Source organism: Centruroides vittatus, unplaced genomic scaffold, assembly GCF_030686945.1.
Source record: "Centruroides vittatus isolate TY-2023 unplaced genomic scaffold, ASM3068694v2 contig_17, whole genome shotgun sequence".
Classification (NCBI taxonomy): Eukaryota; Metazoa; Arthropoda; class Arachnida; order Scorpiones; family Buthidae; genus Centruroides; species Centruroides vittatus.
The window spans coordinates 92,475-111,792 of record NW_027121033.1 but is presented as its reverse complement, the minus strand read 5'-3'; the positions used below and the strand labels follow the sequence as shown (position 1 = coordinate 111,792).

The 19,318-nt window shown below is 32.5% G+C and overlaps 1 protein-coding gene across 4 annotated transcripts; it reads left to right on the top strand.

Annotated features, from left to right (window-relative positions):
* The first annotated feature begins 289 nt into the window (after nucleotides 1-289).
* Pi3K68D (phosphatidylinositol-4-phosphate 3-kinase catalytic subunit Pi3K68D) lies at nucleotides 290-19,297 on the top strand. 4 transcript variants are annotated; one of them, XM_067263147.1, is made up of 3 exons: nucleotides 290-412; nucleotides 12,243-12,557; nucleotides 14,251-19,297. In XM_067263147.1, exons 2-3 carry the CDS (start codon nucleotides 12,368-12,370, stop codon nucleotides 19,095-19,097), a joined length of 5,037 nt encoding a protein of 1,678 aa, XP_067119248.1. In that variant the 5' UTR covers nucleotides 290-412; nucleotides 12,243-12,367; the 3' UTR covers nucleotides 19,098-19,297. The 4 variants fall into 4 exon arrangements, with proteins under 4 accessions (XP_067119248.1, XP_067119247.1, XP_067119249.1 ...); XM_067263146.1 differs by having other exon boundaries at nucleotides 296-457; XM_067263148.1 differs by lacking the exon at nucleotides 290-412 and adding an exon at nucleotides 486-719.
* The last annotated feature ends 21 nt before the right edge of the window (nucleotides 19,298-19,318 follow it).

The window sequence follows — 19,318 nt, the reverse complement described above, 5'->3', positions numbered from 1 at the left end:
TTTCCAGTTATCATAATTTTTAAGCAAATTTCTAATCGTACGCGTTTTAAAATCCGTTGTAAAATACAAAATGCCGTCATCCGTTTACGAAAAAAAAACCAGTAATGTCATTGACATGAAATGCGAAAGGTTCGTAATATACCACTATAAAAATTCATAAAATATTTATAAAATTATTTTCTGACTGTTTAAAATCATTTTCATCGTCACTTTTATTACACGCATAAACATCGACACAAAAGCAGACGACTTATGACCTCCATAATTTTTTTTCTTTTTTTTGTTGCAAATTTGTTATCGTCTGGCAGATGGCGCCATCGAAACATCCGCCTCCGGACGTGAAGTTGTCATCATGGAATTAAGTTCAATTAAATCCTTCAAAATTCATGGGCGATGACGAATTTCGACTCGGGTGAGATGACATTTAGTTACTTTTCGTCGAATTATGACCCTTTAGGTAACGTACTCTTCCAGGAAATTCGTAGCAATTGTTTTGCTTGGTTACAGACGAGATATTCGCTGGCAGTGACGTCACGGCTGGCATCATCATCGAGTTTTTCCTCTTTAACGGATTTTCGAGTGGATTTTTCCGTTCTTTTAAGTCAATAATTGCCTATACACGGTATAAAGGCGTACATATGGTGAAGTTAGTGAACGAACAAAGTATGTTCTGTTTGTTATGTAAGTTAATACTTCAATGGCTGGTGATATCCGAGAAGGTAAACTTCATTAGCCTGTCTCCACTTATTTCTCGTCTGTAACTGTGTAAAATCGCGCATAATACTAAAACTAATTTGTGATCGTAATTAAGTCTTAAATATGCTTGTATAATCAATATCTTAAATTATTTCAGTTTATTTACATGTTTGTAAGTGTAAACCCAGATTTTTTCCTTCATTTTGGTTCAAATTTTGTGTTTTCTATCAAAAATACTTGTTGTTTTACATGAGAATTGCATACAAGTTGCTGCAGCTGTTAACTTAGTTATAATGCATGTGAACGGCTTGTATGCGACCGGTTAAATAAAAGGCCTGCAAGTGGCCGAGCTGATAAAACACAACACCGGTGGGTTTGCACCCGAGTTTTCTGGGTTTTCTTTGCGTTAGTAACGCCTAAATAGGAGCCAGTTTCCCTTCAGACCTCCCGGGAGGAATTCTCACCTTGGTGTTGTCATAACTGCGTAAACCGGTGACTGGTTAAAAAGGTTAATCTGATCGAAATTTTGATATTTACAGTACAAATACGCTGTTTATAGTGTTGAAATGATCTTTGTCTCTGTGTTTATTAGTTTAATTATTGTGGAATTCATTTGTATTGGATCCGCATTAATGTGCGTTTATCTTAAACGGTCGCTCTGTTGTATTAAACTAAGTAATCATGTTATCCATCGGCAATCAGCATTATGTCCCGGATTATTGCGTGTTGTAGTCTTCCTCTGATAAGTATGATTAATGTAATGACCGAAGACATAAGCTGACTTCTAGGAAATGTTAATTAGGTCAAAGTTTTCAATATTTATGACAAAAATGCATTGACAGTGGTTTGTGGCATACTGTGAAATGGTAAAATTTTTCTGTTGTGTTTTGTATACAATATTAAAAATACATTATTTTAAATTACAAATAGATATATGCTGTAATAACTATTAAACAGTAGTGGGCTGACTGTAACATTTACAATCCAACCCGGAACACATTTCAGAATCTGTGAAATTGGGTCTAAAACTGATTGAACTTTTTGGTGATTTAAAGATTGGTTCTACAATCAAATATTAAAAATCAGGGACATCTAGTCTCTCTACCTATAGGCCCAGCTATTATTTGATTGTGAATGTAATGATTCTTAATACAAATAGGTTTCTTTTTCTTTTAAAATATACTTTTATAATAATTATAGTGTCTGTTGCATGCACTATTTGATAACCACTGGTGTATAGGGTCAAAATAGTCCAATATTGTGTACATTTATTGATTTAGCTATCCAGATTTTACCTATTTTTATCTAAATGTTTGATTTTACAAGCGACTGAGTTATGGATCCACTTATGACAAGTGCCTGCATGCCAGTTGTTACATGTACTAACCTACATTCGATAGATAAGCAACATGCTACAACTGCAAAATATGTTGACTGTGTTATGTTTCATTTAAAAAGAATAATTCTTTCAAAATTTTGGTATTTAAATTTTGTTACAATTTTTAGAATGCAAATATTAAAAGTGAAAGCTAAATTTATATTAAATCATAATAGATTTTAATTATAGTGGTAATAAGATTAATAATTAGTTAATTTACCATTTTAAATTTGTCTTATTTTTGAATTTAATACATAATTCTGCATCTTAAACATGGAATGATGTTGCTGTACGATAGCAATTTGGAACAATAGCTGTCAAGTGTGCAAGCAAATTATTTTTTTTGCTATTTAAATTGTTAGTTCAGGTAATTTTCTGTCATTATTTATAGTCTAAATAATGACAGAATTTTTCTTTATTTTATTGGAATAATTTAAGAATTTTTATCTGTAGCTAAAAACGTTACTGTGTGACAAATATGGCTTCCCCTTAACGACTTTATCATTTTAAAAATAAACACACCTACCTCTGAATTGGAATTGCTTATTCTCTAATGGAAAATATTCTCAAAAATTAGGAAACTTAGCACTTTACTATTTAAATTATTTGGTTTTTATTTTATGTGGTTTTAAAATATAATTGTTTCTATTGAAATTTGATGTTGAGTACTAAGTTTAAATAACTAGCCACAGTTTAATTAAATGTGATTAATGATTATTATAGACACTTCAACAGGTTAACATAATTAGTTAGTGAGTAATGTGAAACTTTTTATATTTTTCACACTGCTGAGTTGTAATGTCAACAATGAATAAAAGCAAACAATGTTTTTTTTTTAAATCATGATTGTTTTTATTGTGGTTTGTTATGGTTTACTTTAAATAGCAATAATTTATTGTATTAATACAAAATCGTCAAAAATGTAATGATAATTTTAACTGATAATGCAATATACTTGTAAGCTCTGCAATAATGTTATTAACTCATATAGTAGATCATTTAATGTCAATATAATACAATACATTAACGCTTCTCCCACACCGGGTTGTATAAACAAAAAATTAAATACCTTCTAAGATAACCGGCGTAAAATATTTTCCAAAATGACGAACGTTTTCGCTGCCCCTCCTGGGCTCTTCCTCAGGCCAATTCTTTTTTCTGGAACTGGATTCTCCATCTCCATCTTACTCCAGTGAGATGGTGTGAGGATGTCATCTTATATAAATAAACCATCTGTAGATTTGTTTATTTCCACAGTTTTGCCAGGTTCTAAGGTTTCACTTCTAAATTTACACTTATGTGGCAACTGACTTTAGTTTACTTTTACACTTTTATAAAAATGAGTTCCAGTTGTTCAAAAACAGATATTAGTAGCTAATCAGCAGGAGGTTGCAGTTGTTCCCTTTCATCTCTGACTACACTACTGGTTTATTATGTGATATCTGCACAGATATCAAATTTTAAGGCCCGCTCACCAATGCCCTGTGGGTAAAACAACTTGCTGGTAGTCGGTTGCAAGTTTGCACCTTGACTGATGGACTGGTCATGTAGAGTTTTCGTGTTTTCTTCACCTGTCTAACATTTAAATAGGAGTCTTTTTCCCATTAAAAGTTTTCTTGGAAGGCATCCCCTTGACAGATCACCCAAATGTCTTATTCCATTAATCCAATTCAAATTATTCCTAGAATTGCTTCAGTATATAAGACTATGCTTAGCTATATCATTCCATAGGGTTCTGTTCTGAACAATTCTTAAATTAGGAATGGGATGTACCCTCATATCTATTACTATTACTTATCTATTATTGCATATTAAACTATTTGGCAAAATATTTGTAAAATAATCATCTAAGTAGAATTGTTTTATATGCAACTAGCTGACCCGGCCACGCGTTGTTGTGGCTCAAAATGTATCTATTATAAATGTATAACACTTCCCCCGTGGAGGAATTTCAAAAAATCTCTTCTTAGTGTACATTCTCTTGACGTACCTATTAAAACGCAATCAAAACTGCATGCAAAATAGTATAAATAGAAGCTGAGTTCTTCACAGTAAGCCTTAATCCTGTCCCTTTCCCCGCTGGGGAATATCGAAAAATCCCTTTTTAGTGTATATTCTGTTGACGTAACCTATTAAAACAAAATTAAAAACGCAAAAAATGACATGCAAAATAGTATAAATAGAAGCCGAGTTCTTCACAGTAAGCCTTAATCCTGTCCCTCTCCCCCAGTGGGGGGAATTTCGACATGTATATTATATAAAAACACGTGCGTATTCGAATGCAACGTGGTGTCAAAATTTCAAAGGAATCGCTAGGAACAAACGAATGTTATATTTTATTTATATATATAGATAGAAAATGATCTGCTTTAGTCCATTCTCACAGAAAAACATAATGCCTCACACAAAAGCAAACTTAGCTCGTCGAAAGTTAGCGCCATCTGTTGGACATAACAGCCTTAATCTATATATAAATATATTTTTGAAAGGGGAGAAATGGTGGTCTTCACATATGCCAGAAACCTTCGCGGGAATGTATTAAACAACTTCCCAAAGTTTCATGGCAATCGGATAAATGGTGTAGTAATGCTTGAAGGACGGACAGACAGACAGACATACATTCGTTTTTATGTATATAGATAAAACCAAGGTTGCGGTCGAAGTTTTCATCTCTAAAATGGAAATGTAAGCGGCTTACAAAATAGCGACATTCACATTTTAGAAATGAAAACTTTGGCCGCAACCTCGCTAATATCGCTAACCGTAAAATATTTATATATTATCTTGCCTTAGACTCAATATGTTGTATTTTTAATGAAGCTTTAATTGGAAGTATGTTTTAAATATAATTTTTTTAGAAATTCTAATGTCATAAATATTAATTTTGTAGGACATTTTTAACATTACATTCAAAGACGATAAAAGAAAAATTTATAGTTGATAATATGATAAATAATATATTTATGTGGCTCAGTCTTCTTTGCAAATTTAAACATTTTTTTTTTGAAATTTTCTAACTTGTTGATACAACGAATTTTACATAAGCATTAGTAAAAAAAAAATTTTGGTAACGTGTAAGAATGAATGCATCAAAAATAGTTTATTAATGGCTATTTTCTAAGCATGTTTTAAAATCTATTTCTTACATACTTATATAATTATTCTTATACTATAAAAATTTATTTATATTAATTAAAAATTAATGAGCAATAACATGACAATTGTATTGGCTAATTAAACTTTGTTAGGTTTTTTTTAATCATAAAATTCATTAATTATTGTTTTTAAATATGCTTTAAATTGGCAGATAACAGAATTTCGTTTTGTATGTATTAAATTTCATAGTAAAAAGTACAGTAGGGCCTATATTGTTATTAATTCAAGTAAATTAAATGTTTTGTTTGATGTCACAACTTGGTGAATTTAAAGAAATTTAAATATCGATGAATTTTGCCAAGTGTCTTTAAATTCACTAAGTTGTGACATCAAACAAAACAAGAAACAGAAGACACGGTTTCAACAAAACTAATAAACTAAATTAAATGTTTTGTATGGTTAAGTCTTGTTGGTGATTTTCATTATTTTTTTTTTCTTTAAATATGAAAACAATTAAACTAATTAATCACTTCCAGTAAAAGTTTGAATAATTTTATTAATTAATTAAAAAATATCTCTTCTTTTAAGATAAAATTATAACTATTGGATTATGTTATTAGCATTAAACATGGTTCCATATTTTACAGTCTGTTTACATTGATGAAAATATTTAAACAAATATTTGATGATTAAAGCAGTTGATGTAGCTCTACAGTTATCTAAAATCTTTTTAAAGAAGAGAATGATGATGATGCAATTGAGTTCATCGATATTCATTTCCTACTTCTTTGAAGTTTTTAAAATTTTATGACTCATCTTGTTCATCACATGAGATTATCTGTATACTTTATATATATTTAATGATAGTTTCTGCTTATGGAATCCTGATCATAAAGTTTTCTAATATATAAAATATATTTTTACACTATCACATGTATATTTGTCTTATCAAAACAACACTTTAAATATCATTAGTTTAGTTCTTAATGAAACTTTGCTGAAAGTTCTGTCAGATCTACTTTTAAATATTTTTAGAATATTTAAATGTGTTTACTTTCTACTTTTTTAAAGATATTGATGATAACTGTGCATATAGTAATTCAGTATTTTAGATTTTTATTTTTATAGGTTTAGATTGCTAGTATGATTTCTTTATCTGACTTAGTTTATCGTCATCTACGAACTATATATAAGTCGTCATTACAGTAGTCAGATTTATTTCGTATCATTCAGTGTTAATGGTTAAGATATTTAATATTCCCTGCAATATTTTTATTTTTAATATATTTCTCTTTGAATCTACTATGCTTAGAAATAACATAGGAAAGTCGAAGAGAGATTGTCGGAAATAAGTAACATTCTGCATCAAAACACCAAAAAAAGAATTAAATTTTATTACTAAGTTACACCTTCAATTTTTTTTTATATGGAAGAATTTTAAATTACAATTAAATAATAATTTTATTGAATAAATTACTATGTAAATTTTGAATTTTTTGTTACATTTAATATCATTTGCAAGCTGTTAAAAGTCCATAAACTTATATCTTCCTTTTAGATAAAAGAAAAATATACATATATATTTATTTACTTAGAATAGGTTTAAATTATTTGCTAAATATAGATGATAGGATTATTAATTTTAAAAATATATAGAGAGAGTAGCTTGTATATATTTAAAGGTCAACGAATGGCCTTTGATAGCTTACGTGACTTTCTTTCGATAGAAGTAATGGGTTAAAGCCCGCCATAAATAACTAATTGAGTGTTATGTATTACAGTGTGCCACTCAAAGTTGTCATCTTAATGTGTTAATGTGCATTTATCACTGCAGCTGTTATATTTTTTTTTTTTTTTTTTTCATGAATAGAAGCTGTGTAGTGACTATGAAACTTTTAGTTGCTATAATGCATTAGAAATAATACATTAAATTATTATTATTATTTAGTTTTTGGACAGTTTTAAAGTGTATTTAGTCTACTGAAAGTGTTTTATATAAATTACAAAACAGTTCTGAAAATTGCAAAGCCTTTTGGCACAAATTAATACATTTAAATTGTCAACACTAGAAAAATTTGTATTAATGGTAAATGGGGCAGAATCCAAAAAAAACAAAGGTCAGTTTTAATTATTCATATTTGTTTGTGTCATGGATTTTTTAAAGTGTTAACTCATAAAACAAGCATTGTTATGAGAAGAAAGTATGAAGAAATAAATAAGGTTAATGTACAAAATGGCAAGGTTAAATTGAATGAATATAAGTAGTCTCTAAACAAACTCAAGGATGTAGTAAAGATAAAAGCAAATATTACAAAGAAGCATGTGCTGTCATAACTTGCAAAATGGTTCCTACATTCTATCAGTGTTGCAGATGTTCAATCAAACTCTGTTTTAAATTATTAGAAATTTTAACACATTAAATTATGAAAGCATGGTTTATAAAATCATTAAATAATCATTACTTGGATATTTAAGTTAAGAAAGAACTAGTTTATAAGAAATCTAGGCTTTGTGTATTCATCCACATGTATCTTAAACCTATTTAGCAATTGTTGGGTCATGGTAGTCAAGTTAGCTGGATTTTACAACAGATATTACAGAATTATTTATGAGTGGGTTGGTTTTAATGTTACATTAATAAAAAAAAAAGACAAGGGGTTGATACAGAGGGATATAATAAAAAGACATCAACAAGAAACAGGTGTTGAGTTGAATTTCATACAATATTAAATTATCAAAAGTAATCCAATTTGCATGTTTTGGTTGTTGTCATTGTATAAATTGGTTAATGTTACCTATGGTAGCGAACATGGCGCTCGTCTCTGAAACAGTGGGGATGCACGTTCTAACCTAACCTAACCTATTCTAATAAATTACCATAATAATTGCCAACCAAATTATTACAATAGGGGTAATTTATTAGAATAGGTTAGGTTAGCTTAGGTTAGAACGTGCATCCCCACTGTTTCAGAGACGAGCCGCCATGTTCGCTACCATAGGTAACATTAACCTATAAATTATTGTGCTAGATTCTGAAATAGTTTGGTTGATTGCATTATCAGTACTGACCACAAAATGCATATCTTCAAATTGTGTACTAACCTCTACTACATATTTTTTTTGATAATTCCTTTTGTCATCAGTATCTTATCTGTCCTGTGATATATATTAAACTGTAGTATTAGTATTATAATTACATCGGTGAAAGTTTTTTCTTGAAAACAAATTAACTTTATTCCAACGATACTCATTTAATAGATGTATAACTTAATGCAAGCATTCTATATCGGGAATAATAAATGTATGATTTTAAGATGCAATTCTGAAGCAGGATCTAGCAATACTTTTATTGAAGAGTAAATATGCTGTTAATAATTTGATAAATGGCATTTAAAATTTATAAGTTTGCCATTTAACTGCAGTCAAGTGTGGATCAAGGCCATATTAACTTTGTTTGGATTTCAATGTATAAATTAGAAAGAAATCTTGCTAAAAATATTACAGCTCTACTGCTCTTTTTTTTTTTCTTTCTATCAAAACATTTATGTATTTTTAGATACTAAAATTTGGTTAGTGTAAAATATATTTAATTATGCAGCTGTCTTATGCAGAAACACTTGTAGCAAATGTAGAATTTGTAATTAATGACTGATACTATTAATTAACAAATGCACCAAAAAATCATTTAATATATTTTTTGGGTTACCAAATGCATTATTGCATCATATAATGATTATTTATTCTTTACAATAAATATTTATATAAATTTATCTTGTTTAAACTGGGAGGAACTGCTATTATTTCTTCCAGATAAGCCACTCCTTGTTGGTTTACACCATAAGAGTGCCCTTATCATCACAAATTATCTTTCTCAGTAGTTTTAGTAATTAATTTTATGACTTTACAGAGGAGTTGTATAAATGATGACAATCTTTATGTAATTAATATCATTGTCTATCGAAAAATTTTATATTTCTAGGAATGTTAGCACGTGTTGAAAAGTAGCAGCGTTGTTTAAATGTGTCACTCTTCCCATCATTCAATTACAGATTGTAAATTTAATACTTAGAGAATGCAGGAAATGCATTATATACTGTGGAAAAATGCCAGTGTAATGCTATTTTCTTTTTTCTTTTATTGAGAATACTAAAAATTAATTTTATCTAACATTATAAAGATATTTTATTTGTTTTTTTTTGTGTTTAAAAACATTTTAAAACTTAAGAATACATTTGATGGTATGTGTTCGTTTTCTATCCTTTTCCTCTTCCTTTCATACACACAAAGTTTATAGATAATAATAAATATAAATGGAAACGAAAACTGTATAGAAGACAGATTAACTATTTCTTGGTATCAGTAATAGAAAAAAATACATTAAACTTTGTGTTCAGTTCTGATAAAAATTAAATTAATATATCAAATTATAGACAAAGGTCAGATGAGTTTCTCTAGGTTTTCACTTCAAAGCTTCCACTGTAGGTGTAAGAACAATTTAATTATTAACCTGTAGAGTATACTGGTGACATAATTATCTAATTGTCAATGGGTAGAACCTCATAAATTAATTCTATTCTATATTTTCTGGAAGCGCTTAACAGAAAAAGATGGCTTGGCACTCTCTTCAGTCAAAGGCATACAGAATGTCACTTTTCCATCCTGATTTAGATTGTAAATATACAAATAATTATACACAGTCATAGCACTTAGTCAGCATCTATTGCTGACTTGAAGTAAATGATTTATTACCGAAATACTTAGAATAAAACACGATACAACTGTAAATTTATGATTTGTTTTGCAAATAATGTAACAAACATTTAATTTTTTTTTAATCAAAGAATAGCAATTTTATCTTATCTGTTAAGATTATCTGATAAACTTATCTTACGTTGATCAATTAATCTTTATTATGCTAGATTATAACTGTTTTCTTTAGTAAGAATGATGTGTCCTTATTTAAATTTTGGAATAAATTATAAATTAGCATCCCTCTTGATTACATGATTATAGATCTGGATCCGTTAAATCACTTTTAACATGATAATTCTATCAAGTAAATAAGAATCAGGATGATGGATCCATGATAAACAAACTGAAAATGGTGTTTACAAAGTTTTGTGGCAGCTTGGTTTTCCTCACATAACACTATTAAAAACATTTTAAGATCAAGGTCACTTGTGAACGTCAGATCTAGCTCAGTAATCAAATAGATTGTTTGCTTCTGGTTCTATAAAATTTAAGAGAGTAATTTTAGATTATTTTATTATCAAGTTTAGGTAATGCTCCTTAAATACAGAGGTTATTTGTTATGAAAGATGATTACACACAGATTTTTTTTCTGGATTTATTTGAATAATTATCACTACAATTCTGTGAATTTAATGGAAATGTAAACTTTTTTACTGTACTTTCTAACATAATTAGCTCAAATAATCCTTCATTAAAACCTTTAACCAGTGTGGGGTATGATCAAATTGTGTACGCAAACGTTTTCAGATCCCTCCCTGGGTCCATCCTCAAGCTATGTTCTTTGTAACTATCTGTTATAACAAAGACCAGCTGTTTTTGGAATGAAGTTTGAACTAGCGAACTTCGAATCCAACAGGAACTACGAGCGATCCAGTTTCAAAAATTAAAGTCATTATGTAATGATCGTAACTTACGTAGATGGTTTATGTATCTCTATATGAATAAAATCCGTATCAGTGGGTCGGAAGTCGTAGAAAATGTGCGATGAGGTCCCCCAATTATTATAAAGATCCTTGTCATTTACTCTGAAGAATCTTTCTGGAACAGGGCTTGCCACGCCAAGGATAAGGTGATTTCATCCCTGGAATTGATGGGATAAGACGAGTTGTAGGCTTTGCAAATTTCAATCTGTTCTAGCCACTTGAGGTGGTCCACGTATGGGGTTGTGATAAAGAGTTTGGCGTTCGCGAAGTCTGCGGTGATTTTGGGATCAAAAGCATATACAGATAGCGAGGTGGTAGATCTGTTGTGCCTGATGTCCTGTTGGTGTTCTTTCCATCTAACCCCTATTGCCTGTTTCGTGGCTCCAATGTATACTAATTCCCTGCCGCATCTATGGTCTGTGAGAAATATCACGTACACTCCTGGTAGTTTGTCTACAGAAGGCCTATCCTTCTCATTGCATAACAGTTCAAAGATAGAGGGCATCTCCTGTACGCTATGCATACTCTCTGTTGTCTCGCAATTTTTCGATATATGGATGCCAAGATCGGGTGGTAGGTGACCAGTATGACACATTGATCCAGTTGTCTATTATCCTCGTTATGCGGAGGAGAAGGTGGGATTCCGCCGTCGTATTGCCTCTCTAGCCTCTGTATTATGTTGTTGAAGCCATGCTGGCCGGCCGCTTTGCGTAGGTACCTCATTTCCTGATCCAACTCTTCCTGTGTAGAGCAGTGGGTGTGGGCCCTTTTGACGAGTGCCCTAAATGCTTCCAACTTGTACCCGAACGGGTCACAGGAGTCCGCAGGTATATACGTCGGAAAGTTAGAGGTCTTGCGGTATATAGATGTGTTTATGGTAGCTCCTCCAAATGCAATGTTTAAGTCCAGAAAGTGTACTGAGGAATCACTGTGTTGTTCTAGCTCGATAGTGAGGCCGTAAGGGTTGTTGATCTGTTCCAGAAAGAGGTTGTTGTCGGGGTTGTTTCTCCACATCTGTAATGCCTGAATTAATGACAAGGGAGGTCTTTTTAAGGGTTACTGGCCCTAGACATTTTCCTAGGCAGATCACCCAAGTGTTGTGTTGCCATAGCTTAACAGAAAACATCAGGATCATGTGTAAAAATGTACTGATCTCATGTAATAAGTAACTTTTTCAGATGCACTTCCTGTTAGCATTGTCTATACTACTATACTCGTGTTTCTTTTTCCAAAATTAATACATGAAACAAGGAACATTCAAGAGGAACAAACCCTGCACACTTTTGTGTTTTAACCTTGCATTAATCATTTGATCTGTTTTTAGTTGATTATTGTTTTGTAAAGTAGTATTATATTATATAAATTTTCAAAATTAATAATAGCATTTTTTCATTTAGGAAGCTTCAGGAAAATGAAGTGAGGTTCTAACATTTTCAAATATTTAAAATAATTTGTCAGTCTGTTGACATGAATATTCTATACGCATTTGAAATTGGATCTTGGAAAATAAAGAAAGCAAGACATGGCAGTCCCACCAATTCCACCCCGTTCAGGATTTATGAAATCATGGACAGAAGGTGCGGAATCAAATATATGGGGAACCAAAGATTGGAGTAATCATCTGGTCACTAGTTTGTCCGTGCAGCCGAATTTGTCTCAAAGGACAGATCAGGATAGGCAGACACCTCTTGCCACTTCCTACAATGGAGAAGGTAATACTTAATTGTTCAGCGTGGCCAGTCTCATTAACACTACCTGTATTTTTATATTTTGAGGTAAAAATATGAAAAGTTCTGTTTAATTGCATATAATTACATGTGAATATTACTTACATTATATATTTCATTGCTGTAAACCAATTGTATACAGAAATATATATAACACACAATTTGTGTAGTTTTATTTAACCACCTACTCTCAGACTAAATTCTATAATTTCATTAATAGCTTAATTCTAGACTCAAAATAATCTGGCTTTTAGATGTGTTAGGATATTAAATTATAAATGGATCAAAATAAGTTTACACCAATTAATTAAAACTAGGTCTTAAACTTTAAAAGTCTTACTTTCAATCATTAAAATTACTTGGTTTTTAAACTTATTTCTAGAAATATCAGCCCACTGGCTATGACAAATTAAAAATAAATTATCTGTATGATTCATAAAACTTGGCACTCTAGTTAAAATTATGTAACACTTTCATTTAATTGATGTAATTTTATGTCAAATTCTTATTTTGAATGAGAAGAGAAACTAAAAGTCCCCATCACTAGATGGAAGTGAAAATATTTTAATAACATTATTCTCTAAATCAATATTAATACTAAAGCCCTTTCAAAACCTTTTTATCCAGTAAAATATAATAATAATTACTTGCACGAACAAACGTTCTCATATCTTTATTGAGATCTGCTTCAGGTTTGATAATATTCTGCTGATGGAATGCCCAAAATTCAAAAATTAACTGCCAATTAATTCAAGTGTTTGAATTATTTGGTGCAAATTAATTTGGCTATTTATATTCTACTCCATTATATACATACTAAAGTTTTATACCTAAAATTTTATTCAAATATCCACTTAATTTCCAAATTTAAACATTTTCTAATCCTAAAACAGTTATTTAAAACTAAGTTTTCATTACTTGTATAAAGTGTGCACTGTATTAATGACCATTTTTAAGAATTTAAGCATTAATTGAGAGTTTAAGCTGAAGCAGCTACACTTAAGTGATATACAGAGACAACACAAAAGTTAAATGACATCCTGAATGTCAGCAAATGCATGAGACAATATTAACTCTGAAAAATACATTGCCATATTGGAGAAGGGTCTCCTTCCAATACACTCTGGCTGTTTTGTTCATTGCTCCACCATTGTCACACTTCCAAAAAGACCCGGAATTGCTGGAAAATGAGACATCCACAGACCAGTCAGTCTCTCAACTTGAATCCCATTGAATGTGTGTAAAGTCTGCCAGATCATGCATTGTGACAGCATTTTTGAAAACCTGCTTCCCACAGAGAACTGTTAGAAAGTATGCCAAGCAAGCTGAGATAACAGAACCCATTGATTCCATGCATGACTGGGTTAAGGCTATGTGGTTTTAATATGCCTGTGTAACTTATCATATGGAGATTGTGAAATAAAAGACGTCTGAAAATAAGGGTGTCTATTTACTTATGGGTTGTTCTCTGTATATTGAGGTATAAATTCTAAAAAACACTGATATACAATAAATTAAGAAAGTTTAGTTTTAAAAAACCATTCAGATTTCTCATTTTGAGTTCATATTATAAAATTTATTCTATTTAAAATTTTATATGTAAACTTGATTTTAATTTTCTTATTGAAAAATCATTCTTGATTCCAATATTGAAACTAATATGCTATTTAAATTTCAGGGGGTCGGTCGTCACCGCCACCACCACTGCCACCACGTCAGTGGAACAGACCAATGCAGCCAAGTAAAATGAAAGAAATAAACGAGTTACTTTTGGTTCCGCCTCCACCATCGGGGCGTAATTTCCAAAAGCACGAAGATTTGATTAGGTTCAGTGGAATTTCTCAAGATGTTCAAAAAAGTCATTCATCAGCTGGATTGTTGTTTAATTCTTCAAATGTAAACATCGACTGTACATCTCAGAAAGTTTTCTTTGATAATACAAAGACCTCTTCTACATTTTTGTATACCGAACAGTCAAAAAGTGTTTTTTATACCCAATCAAATGCATCAGGCCAACTAAAAGTGCCTTATCTCAATGCAGCTACCAATGACATTCAGCATAGTAGATCTGAGCCTAATCTTGGGAATTTCCTTGTCAAAACTGGAGAACGCCAACCCATACAGGCAAGATTCAATACTTTACAGAAACGTTCTTCGAGGGGAGCAGTGGAATCTAATTTGGAAAATGTTTTAAATTTCATGAAGAAGAAGAGAGATAGCAATCTTATAGATCTGTATTGCGGGGAGGATGATATGATAAAGCAGTGTTCAAACACGCAAGCATCTAAAATGTTTGAGAATGATATATTAAAATTATTTGATCCATTGTCCATCAATATCGACTCTCCATTCTTAGATTCAGTAGATGAAACTCAGTCAGAAAGCAGTATAGAAACGTCTTTTGGTGGAAGAATAAAAAGTATCATATCGCCAACAATGCCACCAGAATGGAACGATGACTTTAGCAAAAAGACTTTTGTCGACGACGTGTTTGAAACTGTTGATGGAGAGAGAAGTAAAGAAAACTGTTGGGAAAATGATCCTGCTTGTTCTCGAATACCAGAATTAAAAGTATCTAAAAAGGCATCGGTGTGTAATTCAGAAATTCAAGATTTCTGTACCAGACTTATCGTACTCAGAAGCGAGTTTCCGTATGACGATTATCACACCAATGTGGGTTTGGTTATAAGTCCATCTATAGACAGCTACAGAGAAGACACATTAAGCATTAAACTGGTTATTCATTCCACCATTTCGGACCAACCGGTATCATTTACGTGCGATGTGAATACTAGTGTTGAGCACATAATAAGTCATGCCATTTGTACTATATTTGATAACATCAGCAATATGAACATGGATGATTTTGTGCTAAAAATTTATGGCTTGTCAGAATATTTCTCTGCCGATTCTGTGTTAGCTAATTATGAATATGTTCATCTGTGTCACAAATTCGATAAAGTAGTAGAGTTAATGCTGATAGAAACAAAAGATTTGCAAAGGCCCTTAGCTAGAACACTTCAAGATGATAACAATGATATTAACTGTAAACCGGAAAGTCTCCTCCATATTTTTAGCCAGGGTGTAATCAGTTGCGATTCGGTAAATATTCTACTTGACACATTAAGCAAAGAAGTCGAAAAGATGAAAATATGTGCCAGTAAGTTAAACAGAGAAACATTACATCCACAAGGAGTGATTCAAGCCGTGAAGGCTATATGTACATTATTGTGCCACATAGAAACTGTAGAAATTACTGATGCCGTGGAGAGCTTAATTCAGGTATGTCTTTTATTTGGAAAATCAGAACCTGTCATGGAACTAGATTTGTTGGTATCAAAAACTAACACTTCAGACACTAACAGTGAAACTAAAACAAAGTTACTACAGCTTTTAAATCTTGCTCTTGTACATTTACATGAAGCTGTCAATCAGTTATTATCTTTATATTCTCAAACATTTAAAGTTGATTTTGATGTTTCAAAGCCGCCATCTATAAGTTCTCCCGTAAAAGATATTTCAAGTTTTCTAGACACACTTTTGTTCCAGATTGGGTTGATCCATCGAATTCCACCTCAATGGATTACTTTGTTTGAACATTTCCAAGTAGTGTGCAACATGTGGCACGGAGAAAATCATCTTGGTGTGGTAGAAACGAAAACTGTTGTGACGAGCAAGAGCTTTTTTCATCGTGTATTATTTGATGAATGGCTACAGTTTGAGACAATTCCAATGTGCATGCTTCCTCGTGAAGTTAGACTTCAGTTTACATTTTTGGGACTACGAATGGATCAGTCAGATTCAAAAACTCAAGAATCAAATCAACAGATTAAAACTGTGCTCGGGTGGTGTGGCATTTATTTGTTCAACTATCAGCATGAGTTGGTACAGGGAAGTTACCTTCTTGGCCTGTGGCCAGATGAAGTTCCTAAAGGTTCAGGTCCATCTTTATCTAATGAAAACAGCCACTGTCCTTTACTCCAATTAAATTTTCCTGATTTTGGCTGTAAAGTAAAATTTCCGGTGGTCATCCAAAACGAATTTTCTTCCAGCAACAAGAGAAATTTTGAAACTTTAAATGTGTCAATACAATCACAACTGATGGAAATTATTGAACATGATCCTCTCATTTCACTCACCGCTGAGGAGAAGGAACTTATTTGGGAAAAGCGACACTATCTCTATGACATACCTAGAGCTTTACCTAAAGTATTGTTATCTGCACATGGCTGGGATTGGGCCTGTCTATCAGATATTTACGGAATGCTCCAAGAATGGAAGCCCCTTCCGCCGATTGAAGCATTGATGCTTCTCTTGCCAAGTTTTGCAGATATTGAAGTGCGTCATTCTGCCATAAGTTGGATGAAAAGTATTGTGAGTGATGAGTTGTGTGATTATCTTCCTCAAATGGTGCAAGCACTGAGATATGAAGTCTGGGAGGATTCTCCTTTGGTCTGGTTTCTTCTTGAGAGATCGTTGACTAGTATAAGAGTTGCACATCATTTGTACTGGCTACTCCAACAAACAATCGATGATCCACTTGCAGGAGAGAGAATGCATTTGATTCTGAATGCACTTCTCATAATTTCTGGAAAAGCTATGCGAGAAAGAATAGAAACTCAACAACTTCTACTTCATAATCTCTCGAATGTAGCCGATAGCATCAAAAGTACAAAAGAATCTATGAGACTCAATAATTTATTTCACGAACTGGAAGTGGCTCATCATTCCCTAAGTGATAGCCCTACTTGTCTTCCCCTGACTCCAAGTTTAGAGGTTTGTGGTATAGACGTAAAATCATGCTCGTACTTTACGTCTAACACTCTACCTTTGAAATTGGTGTTTCGCAGCAAAGAATCTAATGCAAAGTGCATCGAAGCCATCTATAAAGTGGGTGATGATCTGCGACAAGATATGCTCACTCTACAAATGATCAGAATTATGGACAAGATGTGGTTGAAAGAAGGTCTCGATTTGAAAATTGTGACATTTATGTGCATTGCCACAGCTCACAAGAAGGGTATGGTTGAAATGGTTCTTGAAGCAGAAACATTAAGGAAAATCCAAACTGAACATGGTCTCACTGGCTCTTTCAAAGATCGCCCAATTGCAGAGTGGTTACAGAAGTATAACACTTCAGAACTGGAATATCAGCAAGCCGTAGAAAATTTCACAATGTCATGTGCGGGTTATTGTGTTGCTACTTATGTGCTTGGTATCTGCGACAGGCATAACGATAACATTATGCTGAAAACATCTGGTCATATCTTTCACATAGATTTTGGAAAGTTTTTAGGAGATGCACAAATGTTTGGCAACATAAAACGAGACCGGACACCATTCGTACTAACTTCGGATATGGCTTACGTAATAAATGGAGGTGTACAACCTACAAAACGATTTCAGAATTTTATAGATTTGTGTTGTCAAGCGTTTAACATTGTCCGAAAAAATAGCAATATATTTTTAAATTTATTCTCTCTGATGGTATCGTCGGGCATTCCTGGCATCACAATGGATGCCTTGGGATATGTGCAGAAGGCACTGTTGCCTGGCCTGTCAGAAGCTGAAGCAACCTCGCATTTCACACGTATGATCGAAGGAAGTTTGAAATCGTGGACCACGCAGTTTAATTTTTTTATGCATAATCTAGCTCAATTAAGATTTACCGGAGACCATAATGATGGGCTACTGCTGTCATTTATACCAAAGCTATTTACCAAAGAAACAGACGGAAGGCTAATTTCCGTGGAGGTGGTGGGGTGCCAAAAGAGATTTGACCCCGATAAGTATTATGTATATATAATTAAATTACATAGAGAGAATCAAGTAGATCCAATGTACATCATCCGTTCATATCGAGAATTTGTAGAATTTCACCAGAAAATGTGCATGATGTTTCCCCTGGCCAAATTTCATCCGTTACCACGCAATCCACTGATGGGAAGAACTAATGTCCGGGAAGTGGCTGAAAGGAGAAAGGTGGAAATTGGCATTTTTCTAGAGACTCTGATGGAAATGGCAGACGAAATTTCACACTGTAGCATTGTTTATACTTTCTTTCACCCCATACTGAGGGACCAAGAGGGAATGTCCCCAAATCTGCCAAGTCCAGACTATAAAGAGACAATGAGAAAGAATACAGGAGATATCAGAGGACAGGTGAAATTGTCAATCGTATACAAGAAGAAGAGTTTCTTTGTAATGGTCATGCATGCCAAAAATTTAAGCTCATCTAAAGGTAATGCACCGGATGCCTATGTCAAAATCTATCTGCTGCCCGATCCCACAAAGGTCACAAAGCGGAAGACAAAGGTGGTGTTCAAGAACAATCATCCGACATTCATGGAAATGCTGGCCTACAGCCTTCCATTGGATATCGTCACAAGGCGCACACTACACGTTTCTATTTGGAATTACGACAGGATGCAGGAGAATGAATTTTTAGGTGCAGTCAACATTAGTTTGGATGAGATTAACATACAAAAGGAAACAGTCAAGTGGTACCAACTGGGTGACATGTGACAAGTGTAAAAGAGTTTTAGTAAAATGAGTTCAGTTGTGCATATCTAAATTTTTGTGGACACATTGTTTTTTATATTGCATTATATTTGTTATTCTGTGATAAAAGAAGAATAATGCATTAAATTGTTTTTTATACTAGCTATTGTCAAGGCAGTTTTATACTATATTTGTCATGACAGCAATAAAACGTTTTACAGGAATGTTTCGACCTCTAATTTCTA